Source organism: Mixophyes fleayi, chromosome 4, assembly GCF_038048845.1.
Source record: "Mixophyes fleayi isolate aMixFle1 chromosome 4, aMixFle1.hap1, whole genome shotgun sequence".
Classification (NCBI taxonomy): Eukaryota; Metazoa; Chordata; class Amphibia; order Anura; family Limnodynastidae; genus Mixophyes; species Mixophyes fleayi.
In genome coordinates, this window is record NC_134405.1 from 275,301,286 (window position 1) to 275,319,797 (window position 18,512).

The window sequence follows — 18,512 nt, forward strand, 5'->3', positions numbered from 1 at the left end:
GTACCATTGGGGGAGGCTGTGACAATGGGGACATTCCAAAGCTGCACCTAAGGGAGGGATTTCACCTAAGGGCTACACGTAAAACCTTGCATCCAAAGCTAGTATCCTAAAATCCAAAGCCCTGCGACTTGTAGTATTTTGGAAAAGGTATGGACAGATGTCCACTTAGCAGCCCAGCACAACTGGTCGGCTGAAGCACCATGACGCATCAGCCACAAAGCACCAATAGCCCTGGTCAAATGAGCTTTCAAGTCCACCGGCACTGGCCTAGCCGACTGAACATCAACCTTGTTTGTTCGCATCATACAGCATAAACAAGTCAGTAGTTTTGCGAACCAAAGCGGAACAGTCCACATAAGAGCCCAGACCACACCTAGAAGCAACAAAGATGCACCAGAAGATGGAGACCGATGAGAAAACATTGGAACGACAGTCTCCTGGTTTAAGTGAAACCATGAGACCACTTTAGGTATAAAAGAGGGCTTAGTGTGAAGCACAGCACCGGACAAAATGAAACACCACAAAGGGGAGCGTGGGGGGTACACAGCACAATAACCCCAACTCGGACACCAAACAAGCAGGAGAGATAGTGAATAAGAATCCTACCTTCAAGGTGACATAACAGAGATCTACTGATCTTATTAGCTCAAAGGACTGGAGCACCAACTTATTATCCCATGGCTCAACAGGATGGGGTTGAACATATAGGAGCCCTTGTAGGAAAGTCTGCACATCCTTCATAACTTGCACTGGAAAAAGAGAGAGCACAGAAACCTGCATCTTCAAGGAAGATGGACAGAGACCTTCAGCTGAAGGAAGGAGAGCAAACGAGAAATGTTAAAATGGGAAGTGTGAAAACTCTGACTCTCACACCATAGATTATATGCTTTCTACACCCAATAGTAATTTACTGAAGAAGTTGGTTTTCTAACCTTATCATGGTCTGTATAACCGCGTAGGAGAAAACCCTGGTCTGAAGAATTAGGGTCTTAGTAGCCATGCCATCAAAGCCAGATGACCTAAAGAGTGGCAACGAAAAAAGCCTTGGACGAGAAGATCAGGGCTAAGAGGCAACTGGAAGGGTGGGCTTACAGCCATCCCGAGGATGTTTGAATACCATGCCCGATGCGGTCAATCCGATCCCACCAGAATGGTGCCCACTTCTTCCCTTTTCAGTTTCTTGAACACCCACGGAAGCATTGGAATCAGAGGAAATAAGTAAACCAGTTGAAACTCCCGCGGAATCATCATGGCATCAGTGTAGTTCGCAGTGGGATCCCTGGATTTTACACATTAAAGAGAAACATTAAATTCAGATGCGATGCCATGAGGTGTAACTTCGGCTGACCCCAATGATGTACCAGAAGGGCAAAAATGCCCATGTGAACTGACCATTCTCCCGGATGGACACTGTTGTGGCTGAGGTAATCAGCCTCCCAGTTTTCCACCCCTGGGATGAAAATGGGAGATACCACATGTCTTTCTACGCAGGAAATGATCTGCGCTGTCTCCTTTATGGACATGGCACTGCGGGTTGCCCCCTAATGGATCAGGTAGGCTACCACTGTCGCATTGTCTGACTGGACTTTCAGGGCCTTGACAGCCAGAATCCCTGAGCATGTGCAAGCATTCTGCCAGCACGTTGATGAGCAGCAGTGCCTCCTGTGGATCCCAGAGGCCCTGGAACTGGAGATCATTTCCCCGGGTAGACTGGCGTCCGTAGTAACCAAGGTCCACTCCCCCGACTGGAAGGACCAACCCTTGGCGAGATGTGACCGGGTCAACCACCACATGAGGGAATGACGAAAGGTCGCAGACAACTGGATGAATTGCTTGTCCAGATGAAGGGGAGATTTGGACCACTTCAGGAAAATCTCCCTCTGAAACTAAGCGAAGAGTACCACTTTTATTATAGATACTATGGTCCCAAGCAGCTTCATGCAATGGAGAATGGTCACCTCTCACCTGGCCAGGAGGGACCTGGTCTTAGAGAGAACTGAGAGAAACTTGACCTCTGGAAAGGAACACCCGCTGACACACTGTGTCGAAGTTGAAGCCAAGAAAATGCATCTGTTGTTCTGGAATTAAGGAAGACTTGGGCAAGTTGAGGATTTAACTGTATGCTTCTGTGTTTTTCCTCTACAGCTGAATTTGTTGTAGAGGGACAGAATGTGACAGAACCCTGAATAACAGGTCATCTAAATAAGGCACAATAGTGATGCCCTGAGAAAGCAGGAGACCTGATAAGACGGCCATCACCTGTGGGGCGGTAGCTAGGCTAAAGGGCAAAGCCTGGAACTGTAATGTACCTTGCATACCACAAATCTAAGACCCTCCCAGATGGGGATGTGGAGGTTAGCATCTTGTATGCCCAAACAAGCAATGAACTCCCCTTGTTTCATGCCCATGATGATGGTTCACACCGGTTCTATCATGAAACCCAGAACTGGTATTAATTTGTTGAGGATTTTGAGTTTCAGGATTGGACAGAATAAGCTGTTCAGCTACGGAACCAGAAAGAGGTTTGCGTAAAACCAGAAAACCCCTTTCCAGAGGAGGAACTGGAATGATCACACCTGAAACCAGAGGAGTTTAAATTACCTCTCAGAGCGCCCTGCACCTGAGACTGCAAGATGACAGATTAATGGAGAGGAATCTGTGACAAGGGACATGCACAAAATTGATAACATAACCCAAAATGACAACTCCTCGAACCCAGACATCTGAGTACGAGTCCCGCCATTGATCCTGAAACTGCAAAAGATGGGCCACTTCCACAACACCATAGCCAGGTGTCTCGTCATGTAGAAATCATCTCCACAGACTTGGGCACCTGGCAGACCATCGTCCTGTAGAGGAAGTGAACTGTCCCCTGGTAGGAGCCGCCCTTGACATACTGTAGGAACAAAAGGGCCAAAACCTGGGTGACTGTGACTGACAGACAAAAAAGAACTGTTACCACCTGTGGCCACCTGAATGATCTGGTCCAAAAAGAGTCATCCCATCAAAATGTAAAGACTCTAGTGTACGTTTAAAACCAGCACCTGCAGACCACATGCAGAGCCACAAGGAACGCTTGGCTTCTGTAATGAGTGCAGAGAGCCTTGAAGTATTGTACACAGCATCCAAACATGCTTCACCTAAAAAAATTGAAGACACTTGAATGTGTTCAGCTAACACAAACAAGTCAGCTCACGTACGATTTTCTTGCAAACCATTAGCCAACTGGACATATATGGTCTAAAAAGACTGCCAGAATCCATATAAGCTGAGCAAAAGAGAAAAATCTATTTTCTCTTTCATCCATCTGGGGGACACTGCTAACCATGGGGTAGAGTAGGGTAGGGAGGAGTCTGGCACCCAAATAGAGAGAGCCAGGGAGGGGGAAGTTAGAAAAAAACCTCCCCCCTCCCCAGCTGAGTGAGCAGGTGGAAGATTCCTACAAATTACAAAGGAAGGAAGGAAACAGCACAGCTGCTGCAAACATCTCCCTGCTAAGTATCATTTATTTTCTCTATATTGCATGGATAGAGAAGTATAATTGTTATGAGCATATATATTAAGTAGAGCCTGTATAAAACAACAAAATTTGCCTCTCCTGTGTTGATTCAGAAATGCTGTAATGTGTTAAGACATAATTAGTTAGTATTTCTGATAACTATTGAGTGTTTGTGCTTGTAACTGGTTGTTTGTGGCTTTGTTTTTTCTCCCAATAATGGCTGATAAAAGTAAACCAACACGTGCCAAACATATGATCTGTTCAAAGTGTAATGTTAAATTAACTAGTGAACGTCTGGATCCGGGGCTTTGTGCTGGTTGTGCTGTGACACCTGTAATATTGCAGCCTAAAGAAAGCCCCATTAAAAAACATGGGACAGAGCCTCCAGAGTGGATGACAACCTTTTCACAGGGGGTTAATACCCTTGTGAACCTGTTATCTAAACCAGCAGAAATAAAAAAAGATCCCAGTGGTGGCTATGAGACTTCCATCTACCTCTGAGATACAATCCCCAGTGAAGTTAAGAGGGTAATGAGTAGTTCATTACCTCCAGAGGTTGTACAATTTCCTTCCCCGGCACTGCAAGAGTCACCCCACAGCGGGGAGGCGGGATGGTCAGCAGTGGCTAGAGGTCTTGACCGACTAAACCAATTGCTGGAAAATTATAGACATATTCGTAGTTATAAAAGACATAGATCAGCTAATACGCTGTTGTCTCTGTCTGATTCAGAGGGATCCTCAGTGGAGGAAGGTGAATTGTTAGAGGATTCTGATCTTTCATTAATAGAATCAGAAGGAAGCTCCAGGCGCCAGGGTATGGACAATCTGGTAAAAGCAGTACGTCAGACCTTGGAATTTATTGAAATAGAGGAGACAAGGTCCTTGGACCGGTCTCTCTTTAAGAAGGCTTCTAAACAGGTGGTCAGGTTCCCTCCCTCAGCAGAGCTGAGAGATATTGCAGAGGCCTCTTGGGAGCATCCGGACAAGTGGTTCACTGTGCCTAGAAAATTTGGTTCATTATATCCTTTACAAGAGGAGGACATGACCAGATGGGAACAGGTGGCCAGAGTAGATGCGCCTGTGGCGAGACTAAGGTTCGCCAGACCACGCTACCTGTACCAGGAATGGCAGCCCTACAGGATTCGACCGATCGTAAGTTGGAAACTTTTTTGAAATCGGTCTTTACGGCTGCTGGTACAAACTTCAGACCGGCATTATCTTCGGCCTGGGTAGCAAGGGCTATGGAAGCCTGGGCTGGGCAGTTAGAGTCTGCATTACAGGATTCGGAACTGCTCCCCCTGGCCATGTACCTTAAGGAGGCGGCAGGATATATATATGAGGTGGCCCAGAATTCAGCCTCCATATCATCTTCTATTTCTGCTACAGCAATAGCAGCAAGAAGAACATTAGGGTTAAGAGCCTGGGATGCGGATTTTGAGTCAAAAAGATCATTAGAATCCATTCCGTATACTAGTGGGATGCTATTTGGTCCAGAGTTGGACTCCTTGATCTCACAGGCCTCGGGGGGTAGGAGTACGTCCTTGCCGGTGAATGCTCCTAGACCCAGAGTTCCAAGGTTTAGTTCTTTTAGACAGCCTTTTCGCGGTGGCGTGTCTGGCAGAGGCCAGACAGTCAGGTCAAGGACTGCTGGAGGTAGGAGACAGTCGCTTAGAGGAAGGTCCTCCTTGTCCTCCTCAACGGCAGCAAGGTCCTCTTCCGCCAAGCTGTCGGATAGACCGACAGCATGACTACCACCCTCCTCTGATAACAGAGGGTGGGATGGGAGGACGGCTGCTGGGGTTTGCCCAGCAGTGGACAGAGTCCTCAGCAGACAGGTGGGTTCAGGGGATCATGAAAAGAGGTTACATGATAGAGTTGGTGAAGCCTGCTCCACACAGGTTTTTTTGTAACCAGTTTACCCCGCTGTCCTCAAAAAAGACAGGCAATGCTCTCTTCTGTTGAATTGCTTCTTTTAAAGAAGGTTATTGTTCAGGTTCCGGAGTACCAAAGAAGGGAGGGGTTTTACTCAAACCTATTCTTGGTACAGAAACCGGACGGTTCATTCAGACCAGTGCTGAACCTCAAGCAGCTAAATATGCATCTGAGAGTAGATTCTTTCAGGATGGAATCCCTAAAATCTGTCATAGATGGCCTGGAAGCAGGCCAGTTCATGGCATCAATAGACATCAAGGATGCCTATCTCATGTGCCGATCTGGGAGGGGCATCAGCCGCTTCTCAGATTCACGCTAGGCTCAGCTTACTATCCGTTCAGAGCTCTTCCATTCGGGCGTGCCACCAAGAGTATTCACAAAGATTATGGCGATTATGGCAGCACTCCTTCACTCCAAAGGGGTGCAGATTCTACCTTATTTGGACGATCTTCTAATCAAGGCGTCAACGGTTCAGTTGTTGGAACAACATCTTCGCCTTACGGTGAGGGTGCTGGAACAGCACGGTTGGCTCCTGAATATGGCAAAGTCACAAATGATCCCTTGTCAGAGAATGAAATTTTTTGGGACTAATAATGGACACTGCAGACAGCAGAGTTTTTCTTCGAGAGGACAAGATAAGGTCCTTGATGGGGTGGACAGACAGGGTTCTGTCACACAGGAGGGTGTCAGTACTCATGTGTATGAAGCTGCTAGGAAAGACGGTGGCATCTTTCGAGACGCTGCCATACGGAAGGATCCACTCCAGATGTCTTCAATGGGACATTCTGAGGAAGTGGTCGGGGTCCTTTCTCGGTTTGGATCGTCAGTGGATGAGGTTATCTCTAGTGACGAGAAAATCCCTCAGCTGGTGGTTGTGAAAGGACAACCTAATAAAGGGCAGATCCTTTGCCCCGTGGGCCTGGGTCTTAGTATCCACAGATGCCAGTCTGAGTGGTTGGGGGGCAGTGGTCCTTCACCTAAGGATGCAGGATCTGTGGTCAGAGAGACAGTCGGTTCTTCCCATAAATGTGCTTGAGCTTATGGCCATCCTGAAAGCACTGCAGAGGGCTCAGGGTGTATTACAGGAAAGGCTGGTTCGCATCCAGTCCGACAATGCCACGGCAGTGTCATACATAAACAGACAAGGGGGCACCAGGAGTGCAAGAGCGATGAGGGTTACGTTTCAGATTTTTGCCTGGGCAGAAAGAAACGTGCCTGCGCTGTCAGTGGTGTTTATCCCAGGGAAACAGAACGTACAAGCAGACAATCTAAGTCGGCACGAGGTTCTACCAGGGGAGTGGGCTCTGCATCTAGAAGTATTCCAGTTGCTTGTGGACAAATGGGGACTTCCGGATCGAGACCTGATGGCGTCAAGAGTCAACAGGGAAAGTCCCAGAGTTTTGTACAAGAACAAGGGACCCACTGGCTGTGGCAGTGGACATCCTAACAATGCCTTGGGACTTCAGGTTAGGATACCTGTTCCCCCCCATATCAATGATTCCCAGGGTTCTCCGAAGGGTCAGGCAGGGAGATCAACCAGTCATTCTGGTAGCTCCAGCCTGGCCACGAAGGGTATGGTTCCCAGAGATTCTTCTGGTAGCAGTAGGTCAAGGGGTTCGGTTGCCACTCTGAAGAGATCTGCTGACCCAGGCACCGTTCTTACATCAGGGTCTAGACCGGCTGAATTTAATGGCATGGCTTTTGAATCCAGTCTGTGGAGAGCCAGATGATTCTCTGTGAGTGTAGTAGACACTCTCCTAAGAGCCAGGAAGCCAGTTTCGGCTAGGATTTATGACCGCATCTGGCATGTGTATATAAGGTGGTGTAAAAAAGAAATCTTACAATTCAAAATTCTTTTGCCTGGCTAGATTTCTAGCTTTTTTGCAGGGTGGCTTGGATGAGGGTCTCCGGTTGGGAACCTTAAAGGTTCAGGTGTCAGCATTGTCAGTGTATTTTCAGACGGCTGGCGGAGATACCGGATGTTAGAACTTTCTTGCAGGGAGTGCTTCACATCCAGCCACCCTACATGCATCCTACGGATCCTTGGGATCTTAATTTGGTCCTGGACATGTTGCAGGAGCCTCCATTCGAACCACTTCGTTCAGGGGAATTGCGGTTCTTGACTTGGAAGGCAGTTTTCCTGCTGGCTATTGCCTCAGCTAGGAAGGTCTCTGAGCTGGGGGGCCTTATCTTTATAAAGAACCTTATTTGGTCTTTCATGAGGATAGGGCAGTTTTAAGGACTATTCCATCCTTCCTCCCTAAGGTGGTGTCGGGTTTCCATATTAATCAGGAAATAGTAGTTCCGGTATTCAGAGAGGATCCTCAGGTTACGGGAACAAAAGGAAGTAAATGTTTAGATGTCGTTAGGGCGTTGCGGATATATGTTAAGAGAACTGCAAAGATACGTAAGACAGATTTGTGTTATTGATTTCGCTAGGCGAGGATGGTCTGCGTCTGAGTAATCAATTGCTAGGTGGCTTACCCTAGCAATTAGGGAGACTTATGTCCGTACTAAGCGTCCTGTGCCAAAGCATATTGTTGCCCATTGTACCCGTTCGGTTGGGGCATCTAATCAGCGCGAAACGGGGCCTCAGCGGACCAGCTATGCAGGGCAGCTACCTGGTCCTCGGTCCATACTTTCACAGAATTCTACCAATTTAATGTTTTTGCGTCCGAGGACGACTCATTAGGCCGTAGTGCTCTACGTGCGGGGCGATCAGCGCGGTCCCACCCATCAGAGGGACTGCTTTAGTAAGTCCCTATGGTTAGCAGTGTCCCCCAGATGGATGAAAGAGAAAAGAGGATTTATACTTACGATAAATTGGTTTCTCTGATTCCATCTGGGGGACATTGCGTTACCCCTCTTTTCTGTGTTTTGTGTATCTTGGTTGATTGGCCTGTCCTCCTAGGGCTTTGTTAATCAAACTGAGTTCTGTGGGGAAGGGGCAGGGGGATATGCCTGTCAGCAGCAAAAGATTAACTATTTGGGTGCCAGACTCCTCCCTACCCTACTCTACCCCATGGTTAGCAGTGTCCCCCAGATGGAATCAGAGAAACCGATTTATCGTAAGTATAAATCCTCTTTTTTTTATCCACAACGTCCTTGAGTGAAACCACCCTGCACAAGGATAGCGGTGGTTCTGGTTAGGTGGGCAATGGGAGGATCATTCTTGGTAGAATTTTCCAATTTCACAGACTCCTCCAATGGCAATGGGTAAAGGGATTTAAATTTTCCCAGCATATGGAACTTCCAGTCAGGCTTCTACCAAGCCTCCAAAACCAACTCTAAAAGCTGAGATGACAGAGGGAGACAGACCACCTGTTTCTTATGCTGTTTAAAAAGGAGAAGCCAGGAAAGTCCAAAACTTCTGGATCCACAAATCCTAAAGTTTGGCAAACCCCCAAAACTCATCCACGCTGTGAGCACTAGAGGAATCTACAATGCATAAGAGTCCTCCTCGTCAGACTCCCGAAGCAACTAAACATCTTCAGAAGAGAGGTCAGAATCCAAAACAAATGTCGTCTCTGGAACATGGAGTTTACTCATCATCCTATGGGGGCACTAAGGAGGCATTCCAAAGAGTAAGAGGCCCTAGCAAGACCCTTGGGGGACTCAGCAAGAGACAATGCCTATCCAGCCTCAGCCTGAGACACCCCACCCCACCAGTGGATGGTACCATCTACGAAATCGGAATGTGTGGTGCAGTAAAAAGAGAGAAGGGTCACCTACTTCTTTGTGAGACATTCCCTAAGTGAGTTCGGCGATGGGCATCGTCAGACACTTAAGCCAAGCCAGTTCTTCCACAGCCACGGTAGTAGTCAGTATAACGATACTGACAACACCAACTGTGAAACAGCTCAGATGAAGGAACATCCCAGCAGGCTACAATAACGTCAGTTTAAAGTTCCCCACTGTCAATATGGCTGTTAAGGTGGTAATTTAAGGAAGCGCTGGCTGTGCAATGTTGTAGGCTTTGTAAAGAGCAATATACATCCGGCGCCTCCTTAAATTAGCTGTGTATGACAGTGACTTGAAACTGACGTCATTGTAGCCTGCCGGTATGTTCCTTCATCAGAGCTGTTTCAAGTGTCGTTTTCAACCTGTCAAATTTACCAGTCTGTAGTGGAATACACCTTAGGTGTAATCATGTCGGTATCAGTCGATGTTGTCACTATGGTTATAAGGTACCCCACACCACAGCCGCTGGTGCAATCGCAGGCAATCACTGAAAATGGAATTCTGTCTCATACGTTACACACAGGACATCTGGGTCCGACTGTCTACAAGACAATTTAGCATTACATTTTACACAAGTATAATGCAGCACAGAATTTCCAGCAGACCCTTTAGTCTTGGAAGTCCCTTTTCAGCCATAGTGGTAAAGTTAAAATAAAAATATTACCAGGAAAAAGGACAGAATTATACAGCTTCTGAACACAGAAACTGTATAATACAGACAGACTAGTCACTGACACTTATATAGTAATTATAAACATACTCACACTACACAAGATAAACAGGGTAGAAAGGAGTATGAAAACAGCAAACTAGACAATGTAGAAAGCCTAGAAAGTGTAAAAAATGTAATCAACAGGAGGAGCACAGCATGAGAGAGACAATCTGTATAGAATATGAAGCCAGCCAATGGGAAGGAGGAGAAAGGTCCCCCCTCCTCTCCTACTCCCACCCAGGGAGAGCAGGTGACAGCTTAAGTGTTGGAGGTGAGGGAAGCCCACAGGCTACTCACTTCAGCTGAAGGAACCAGAGTGGAGGGAAGGCATCCTTTAGCCCAACACAAAAATAAATGAAAAAGTTTAAAAGTAAAAAATAAAAATAAAAGTTAAAATAAAAACCCAGGCAGAGCCCTAAAAGCACATCCTACTCCAATGGGCACTTAAAATAAACACAGGGTTGGTTCCCTCTGGGAGGGTCATAATAGGGGCCAAGATGTCCTCTCAACAATTTCAGATTGGAGTGCCCCTTACTCGAGGACCACTCCATTATCGCAGTGTCACCCAATGGTATGCCAGAGAAATTACAGTTTAATGCAATTCTTCTAAATCATTAGTAAGGCACATAAAACATGTAAATACACAAATCTTACCATTTACTTTCCCAAATTAAGCCTCATTCTCGGTCTCTAATTAACTGAAATATTGATTTCTGGTACTTTTTCTTGATACTTTAGTTCAGACTAGAATTAAAGAAAAGAAATGTTGTAAAATAACTTCATGCATGATATAATTCAGAAAGTAAAGTAAATACTAATAATGATAAGCAAGTAAGTGGTATAAAGTGAAATGCAACTAAACTCCTCAGGGTATTTTGCCGGCTCATTAAGAAGTAGCTAGTTGGGGGCTGTGTAATACTTCACAATGATAATAAAAAAATGTTTGAGGCTATTGCCAACACTTATATTATTTAGGAAGATTCTTGCGGTTATTGCCCACTTGCTGGCTGGACTGAACACACCTACATTATTTATAAAGACTCTGGAGGTTATTACCAACACTTATATTATTTATAATGACTTTGGAGGCTACTTGCCACTTACTGGCTGGACTGGACACACTTATTTGCTTTTAGAATTATTATTTTTTTTTATTCCTGGCCGTTGAGCCCCTGCCTGGACTAATTGCCAGGACTGTCAAACTAGTTGTCAGTAGTCACACAGTACATATTATAATAGGACAAACAATGGTGCTGGATGGCTTGAGCAGTGTTGGAAAATTCAGATATAAGGTGAAGTTCTGACAACAAAAAATGCTGCACGCTTACTGCAATTCTTCTAAATCATTAGTAAGGCGCACATGTAAATACACATGATTTATTTTCCCAAATGAAGCCCCATTCTCTGGCTCTAATTAACTGAAATATTGTGTGTACAGTGTATGTCTGCACTCTCTGACTCTCTGAGAGGGGTCTCTGATGTCTGTCACATTAATGCAGGCGCAGTGCAACTCAGATGTTTACTGTCGGACTCCTAGAGCCGGGTGGCAAGTTAAAACAGCTGGGTGGCAGGAAATAGCCCCTGGGGAGAACACTGTTACTTAAAAAAAAATTGCATAGTCATAATGATACTTGTTGTTTTGTTATAATGCTACCATATACTTAACGTTTCGGTTAAAGCAGTAATACCACACAGAAGTTTTTTTTTTCCTTTAAATAGCAAGTTAAGTACTTTTTAAGCATGCATTTCATAGTCATTCCTCTTTGCTGTCCTTCTTCAAATCATTATCTTACCTCCTTTTCAAAATCTCTCTGGAGGTTGCACAGTATGGTTGCCAGTTACACATATTCACAATTCTTAGCATGTCATGTGAAGGTAGTGGAGGGAGGAGTAAGGGGAGCATTTCACAGTATACGGAGCAGACAGAGCTCAGAGGGGCGTTCCAAAGTCTCTGCTCACTACATAATGTGCCATGTTACTGTGGTTGCCATGGTAGTCTATTACACTGTGCATAGATCTAAATCATTAATAGCAGCCTGAAGAAAAAAACAAGCAAAAATGGCAAATACCAACATCCTTCTTAATAGCCTGCCACAGTGACTTATTTAAAATAGAAACATGCACCATTCTTTCATGGGATTGCTGTTTTAAACTGCTATCTATGAAAGTGTTAAATCTGTTTTTCTGAATAAGTGGTTCATCAGCACAAAACATTGGAAACTGTTTACAATAACATGTCAGAATAAATGAAACACACATGTGATTTTATAATTGAGACTGTCAGACATGACTAGCTGCAAGTGCAATTTTAGTTTTCGAAACAATGCATGTAGTATTTCCCAAAGGGCAGATTTGATTCTCATTGTTATATTGAAGTTATCATAAATTATATGCAAATATGATTTTGAATTGCATTGCCCTACACTAAAAAAGTCAAAACTGTTGACATAACAAAATTGCCAGTGTAGGAACACTGAAAAACAGGAGCAAATAATTTTTGTGTTAAAAAAAGATTCCCTTAACCAAAAAGGGCAGGGATTGTTTTGGTGGTTTATTAGTTGTCACACTGGTTAATAACAGCATGTGTAAACAGCTCAAGACAAGATTTAACATAGGGCTGATTAATCCCTATGCTACCAGGCTGTAAATATCATCCATACTCTTTGTGAGGTGTGTCTGGAATGCATATGGGTGGAACTCTGCTCACATGTGAGAAATACAGTCAATGTGCCATAAATTATCCTGTTTAAGTTTACATTTAATCTTATGATATTGCTATTTTTTCTCTTTAAATATTTGCTGATATCTATTTTCTGACATTTTAATGAGGAGGTATTTAAAGAACGGAATCTGTCTCGAAGAGCAACGTAAAAAGGATGTTCACTTTAAATATTTCCCCTAGCACAGCAGCTTTATACCTATAAATAAATGTAACAAAGGTTTTCTTTCTGTGATGCTGGGTACCTAATTAGCTAGAGCAGGTGTTGAGTGAGCCTACAATGCTTGTAGCTAATATCATCATAATCAGCTATTTATATAGTGCTACTATGTCTGCAGCGCTGTACAGAGAACTCACTTACATCAGTCTCTGCCCCTTTGGAGCCAACAGTCTAAATTCCCTAACATACACACACACAGACAGAGAGAGACTAGGATCATTTGAAAGCAGCCAATTAATCTACCAGTATGTATTTGGAATGTGGGAAGAAACTGGAGCACCCAGAGGAAACCCATGCAAACACGGGGAGAACATACAAACTCCACACAGATAAGGTCATGGCCGGGAATTGAACTCATGACCCCAGTGCTATAAGGCAGAAGTACTAACCACTAAGCCACCGTGCTGCCCATATAGTTAATATATATTCTATATGTCACGAACACACTCCCAGCTGCCGTGACTTTGGGGTGGTCGCTGTATAAGGTCACACACGATTTCAGCCCGCAGTCTCTCTCTTCCTATCACACAGGTTATAGACCTACGGAATCGCCCCCAAACAGCGATCTTACACCCCCAGACACTTCAGGTTCTGCCACCACCTATTGAGTACGGGCAATAGGACCCCAATATACTGTCCCACACTGGCACACAGGCTTGTAGTTATCCACAAACTAACAAGACCCACACCAGCACACACACGGTTAACTCTTCACACCTCCAGACTGTTACACAAATGTAAATACAAGCACACACAGCCTGTTAATCAAATGTATCAACAAATCACACACCGGCATTCCAAGGGTTAACTTGGTCGAGCAATCTCTTCTAATAGGCTAATGGATTCGTTAGAGTATCAAGGAAGCAACTTATTAAATTATAGATTTAATATACAAGAAATACAGGGCATTCAGATATAAAGAAAAATAATGAATAAACAATTAATATATTGACATAACAAGCTAAACAGTTTAAAATAAAAGAGATAAACTTATAGAGCATAACTTACTTATAATCTGTATGCCTGGGGCAGGCAGAAAAGATGGACAGTCCTTTAATTAGATTGATTCCCCCAAGAAGCTGACCATTTGTCCTTTCCAAAACACAGGTTTTTAAGCAAAATGAAATGGGATGGTCTTCACAGGGGAAGTGTTCAATGCTAATAGGGGCAGGGATGTCCCCTGGGTGTCACTATATTTTGCTCACAAATATTCCCAAAGACTTGACCTGCGGGTAATTCTTCACAGATAGTTCCCGGAGAAATAACTCCCCCTTCAATAAACCGGTCATAATCTCCCGCACATTTAAATACCTAACATGATGGAATTATGACAATGTGTCATACCTTTTTCAAAGATATGTGATTTTAGCTGTTCATGGATACCCCCATAACTGTCATTCACAACTCTGGTGTATTTTCTGCTCCTCAGTATGGAGTGCCACCCAGATTTCCCAAAATATGAACTATGACAACATTTTCCTTTGAAGGTCATATTTCTATATACCTGTATAGGCTTTCACATGCTGCCTACCAGGATCTCCAGCTGTGATCGGCCCCACAAAGTCTATTCAAGTCTCTAAAGCTAACAGTGAGAGATCCTGGAAGTTGCTAAAAGTGGCATGCTTATCTCCTCACACTGGGATGTGCAAAGCCATCAAACACAATTACATCAGACTCTCTGGGGGGTATTCAATTGACGGCGGGGTCGCCGAAAACTCAGCGCTCGAAAAATATTACCGTTAATACGGTAATCCTGTGCGTAAATACCGTTAATATGGTAATTTACTCGCTGGATTTCAGCTCGCAGCTCAGGGAGCTGCGAGCTGAAATCCAGCGAGATATTACCTTATTCTTTCCATTATTCTTTCATTTGGAATCTATTCAATTCTATTATTAAATCAAATTCTATTTGCAATAGTTAGAGCAGCAAGACAGGAGGATAGAGGATGCTTATTTTTCAATTGTTTTGCACTACAAGTGCTTTGGGGTCTCCCATATTCCCCAGTGTTTAACATTAATTTTTCTGGCTGTCAAAAAAAGTCATGTTTGTCAGCAGCATCTATATAAGACAATATTTTGCACTACAAGTGATTTGGGGTGTCCAATATTCCCCAATGTTTTACACTAATTTTTCTGGCTGTCAAAAAAAGTCATATTTGTCAGCAGTATCTACATAAGACATTATTTTGCACTACAAGTGATTTGGGGTGTCCAATATTCCCCAGTGTTTTACACTAATTTTTCTGGCTGTCAAAAAAGGTCATATTTATCAGCAGTATCTATATAAGACAATATTTTGCACTACAAATGATTTGGGTGTCCAATATTCCCCAGTGTTTTACACTAATTTTTCTGGCTGTCCAAAAAAGTCATATTTGTCAGCAGTATCTATATAAGACATTTTTTGGCACTACAAGTGCTTTGGGCTCATTAAAATGGATTCAAAGCAGTCCACATATGAGCAGAATCAGCAACCAGGTTCTGTCACAGTTAGTGACAATGTACCCATAAAGAAGGGTCCTTTCAGCAGCTCTGCTGATGTGTGCCTTAACAGCCCGAGTGTAGCCCTTGATACCCCAATTGAGGATGCCACTTTGGAATTAGAAGCGGATGAGGAGGAGATTTATATAGGCGACAAGGGCACTAATAATGATGTTGATGATCATGATGCAGACAGATACCAAATTGCCTTTCTCAATTTCTATTTATATTCTAGACTCTATAACGGCTGAATAGTTTTCTATTTTACTCCTAGTGGAGAGGGGATCTGATGCAGACAGATACCAAACTGCCTTTGTCCATTTATTTTTATATTCTAATTTTACTGTCTATGCAGGCTGCTTTTTTTCTATTCAACTACAAGTGGAGGGCGGGGGGGGGGGGGTCATAGACAGCCACCAAACTACCTTGGTCCATTTACTTTTATATTCTAATTCTACAGTCTATGCAGGCTGCTTTATTTCTATTCAACTACAAGTGGACGGCGGGGGGTGGGGGGTGGAAAGGGTCTATAGAGACAGAAACCAAACTGCCTTTGTCCATTTCAATTTATATTGTACAGTCTATAACGGCTGAATTTTTTAGTATTTTCTACAAGTGGAGGGGGGGCCTAGAGAGACAGAAACCAAACTGCCTTTGTCCATTTCTTTATATATTTAGCTATAAGTGTAGGGTATAATATACACCCAAAGACTGCATTGCCAATAGGCTAAGATGAAGAGGAAGACAATCAGGTTTGTGTGCAGAATTAAGGACAGCCTACCAGTGATTAAACTGTTTTCTTCCTAATTTATTAGCTTTAGAATTACCTTACTTATCCAAGAAACAGGTGGAGTACTAAATTAGGTTATTTTATGCCCAAAAACATTGATTTTTAAACAAAATTGTAAAACCAAACCAACCAAAACCAAAACACGCAAGGGTGGTTTGGCAAAACCAAAACATGACGGTAATCCAGATCCAAAACCAAAACCAAAACATGGGGGTCAGTGAGCATCTCTAATATATGTATATATATGTATGGGAGTATATTGTGTGTGTATGTGTGTGTGTGTGAAGGGCCAGTATATGAATGCAAAGTGTTTGGGGGCCAGTAAATGAATGCTGTGTGTGGGGGGGGGAGTAAATGAATGTATTGTGTGGGGGGAGGCAGTAAATGAATGTAGTGGGGAAGGGAGGGTGGGGTCTTAATATAATGTGGGAGGTAGGCTATAATTTAATTGTGGAGTGCAGGTTGGGGCTAATTATTGGGTGCTATTTTATTTGTGGGGTGATGGTGGGGCAATTTCATTTAATAGTGGGGTCTATGAGTTTATAGTGGGGTAATTAGACCTTTAATTTAATGCTGGGGTGGTTTGGGAGCTATTTATTAATTGTGGGCTGGTTGTGATAAATGAGGTCTATTTATTAAATGTGATTATGAATTATTTAATGCCTGTGATTGTTGTGGGAAATGGTAATATTTGTTAAATGTAAATGCTATTTAAATTATGGTTGGGGCTGTTTGGAGGGAGGGAAATAGGTTAATATATTAAATGTGTTTGCTATCTATTGGCAGGGTTGGTTGGAGAGAAAGAGATATATTTAGAAAATGTGAATATTATTTTAATGTTGTGGCTGGAGGGAGGCCTAATTATAAAACAATTTTAAAACGTGTGTGCTATTGATTTAACATCTGGACTGGTTGGAGTTTTCTAAATTTAATGTACCCATTTTTTTTCCATATAGGGCCTCCAACATTCCAGGATCCAGACAACCAGCAAATGAGCTAAAGTAATCAGCAGCCACAAGTGGTGACAGTGACAAGACAGGTAGGAGAGAGCAGGACAGTCTGCCAACTGTCCTGAATCTGGTGAGACAGTCCTGAACTTGGGTGACTGTTTTGCTTAGGACAATTGGGAGGTATGTCCTGCTTCACTGTGTACTGCTTATGAAGGCAGAACTGTGAGCACCTAACAGTAGTGCATACAGTATTGCCTGTGTCTTTGTCTAAAATGATAACCATGCTACATCATAGGGGGTTACCCAGTGTAAAGTGCCCAGGCCCCCCAATGCATTAATCCAGCTCTGGGGGGCATATATATATATATATGGATTAAGCAACACTACAATAGCCTTTTTTTATATAGATAATTATATATTGTACCAAAAACTACACTTTAATGATGGGCCGCTGCTGTGTGCTTAACCCCCGGGCTGGAATCTGCCAGCCCTCCCTTGTCCCTTGTCCCTTGTCATTAAAGCAATTAGTTCTGGAACTTTATTTCCTAAGCTTCTAGCATTAGCACACATAGCTCTAAGAGTTTTGTTTGTGCATCTTCTGTTCCTATTTTCTATGGAAAAATGTTCTCCACCCATCAGAGGAATGATATGTTTCTTCTCCATGTGTCCTTAAATAAGCAGTCAAATAAACGCTGAGCTGCAATACATGTATTATCATCACAGGTCTCAAATAGCAAAATTAAATGAGAAGGTTTAAATAAGGATCCGCTTTAAAATAAAGTTGCTTGAATTCAATTATGATGTGGATCCTTATTTTAATCTTCCATTTAATTTTGTTAGTTTGTTTGAGAGCCTTGATGCTGATTAATGTATTGCAGCTGAATGTTTTTCATAGTGTCTATTTAAGGACACATCGAGAAGAAACATATCCTTCCTTTGATAAAGTTGGTGAATCTTCAGCAGGATTTGTCTGGATGACCTGTTACACACATAAAAATCCAGATATGCCACTCTCTTTACTAGTTGAATCTAATTGATTTTTTTCTTATTTTTAGGATACAATGTGTTAGGTGATCACCATTCTATGCATTAATATTCACTGACACTGAAACACGGTAGGTCAATTAAGTGTTTAGTTGGCACTAACCTAGCTACTAGGACTATGGTTAAATTGCTACTTTTTACTTTTGTATCTTTTGCATTCAGTTGCTCTGCTCCCTTCTTACTTGAGATGCTCGGGCTTGGTTTTCGTAAAACTGAGCCCACCCGAACCTAGCTGATCCGAGTACCAAGCCGAACCGGTCATTACTTTTGCGTGCCCTCGGAACTGAAAACGAGGCAAAACGTTATTGTCGTGTTTTGGATTTTAGAAATACCGCCCTCCAAGGAGATCTGGGACCATTTCACAGAGACACACAGAAGGGGTAGTAGGGTTGTTGGCAGTCTTCAGTGCAGTTGGGCAGCATCA

At 43.4% G+C, this 18,512-nt stretch overlaps 1 protein-coding gene across 1 annotated transcript in view; it reads right to left on the reverse strand.

Moving 5' to 3' along the window:
* LOC142152768 (electrogenic sodium bicarbonate cotransporter 1-like) overlaps positions 1-18,512 on the reverse strand; it is a 351,181-nt gene that overhangs the window by 10,176 nt on the left and 322,493 nt on the right. The window contains exon 21 of the mRNA XM_075209752.1: positions 10,539-10,628. Within this exon, the coding sequence (XP_075065853.1) occupies positions 10,575-10,628 (54 nt within the window). The 3' untranslated portion in view covers positions 10,539-10,574. The remainder of the gene's footprint in view (positions 1-10,538; positions 10,629-18,512) is intronic.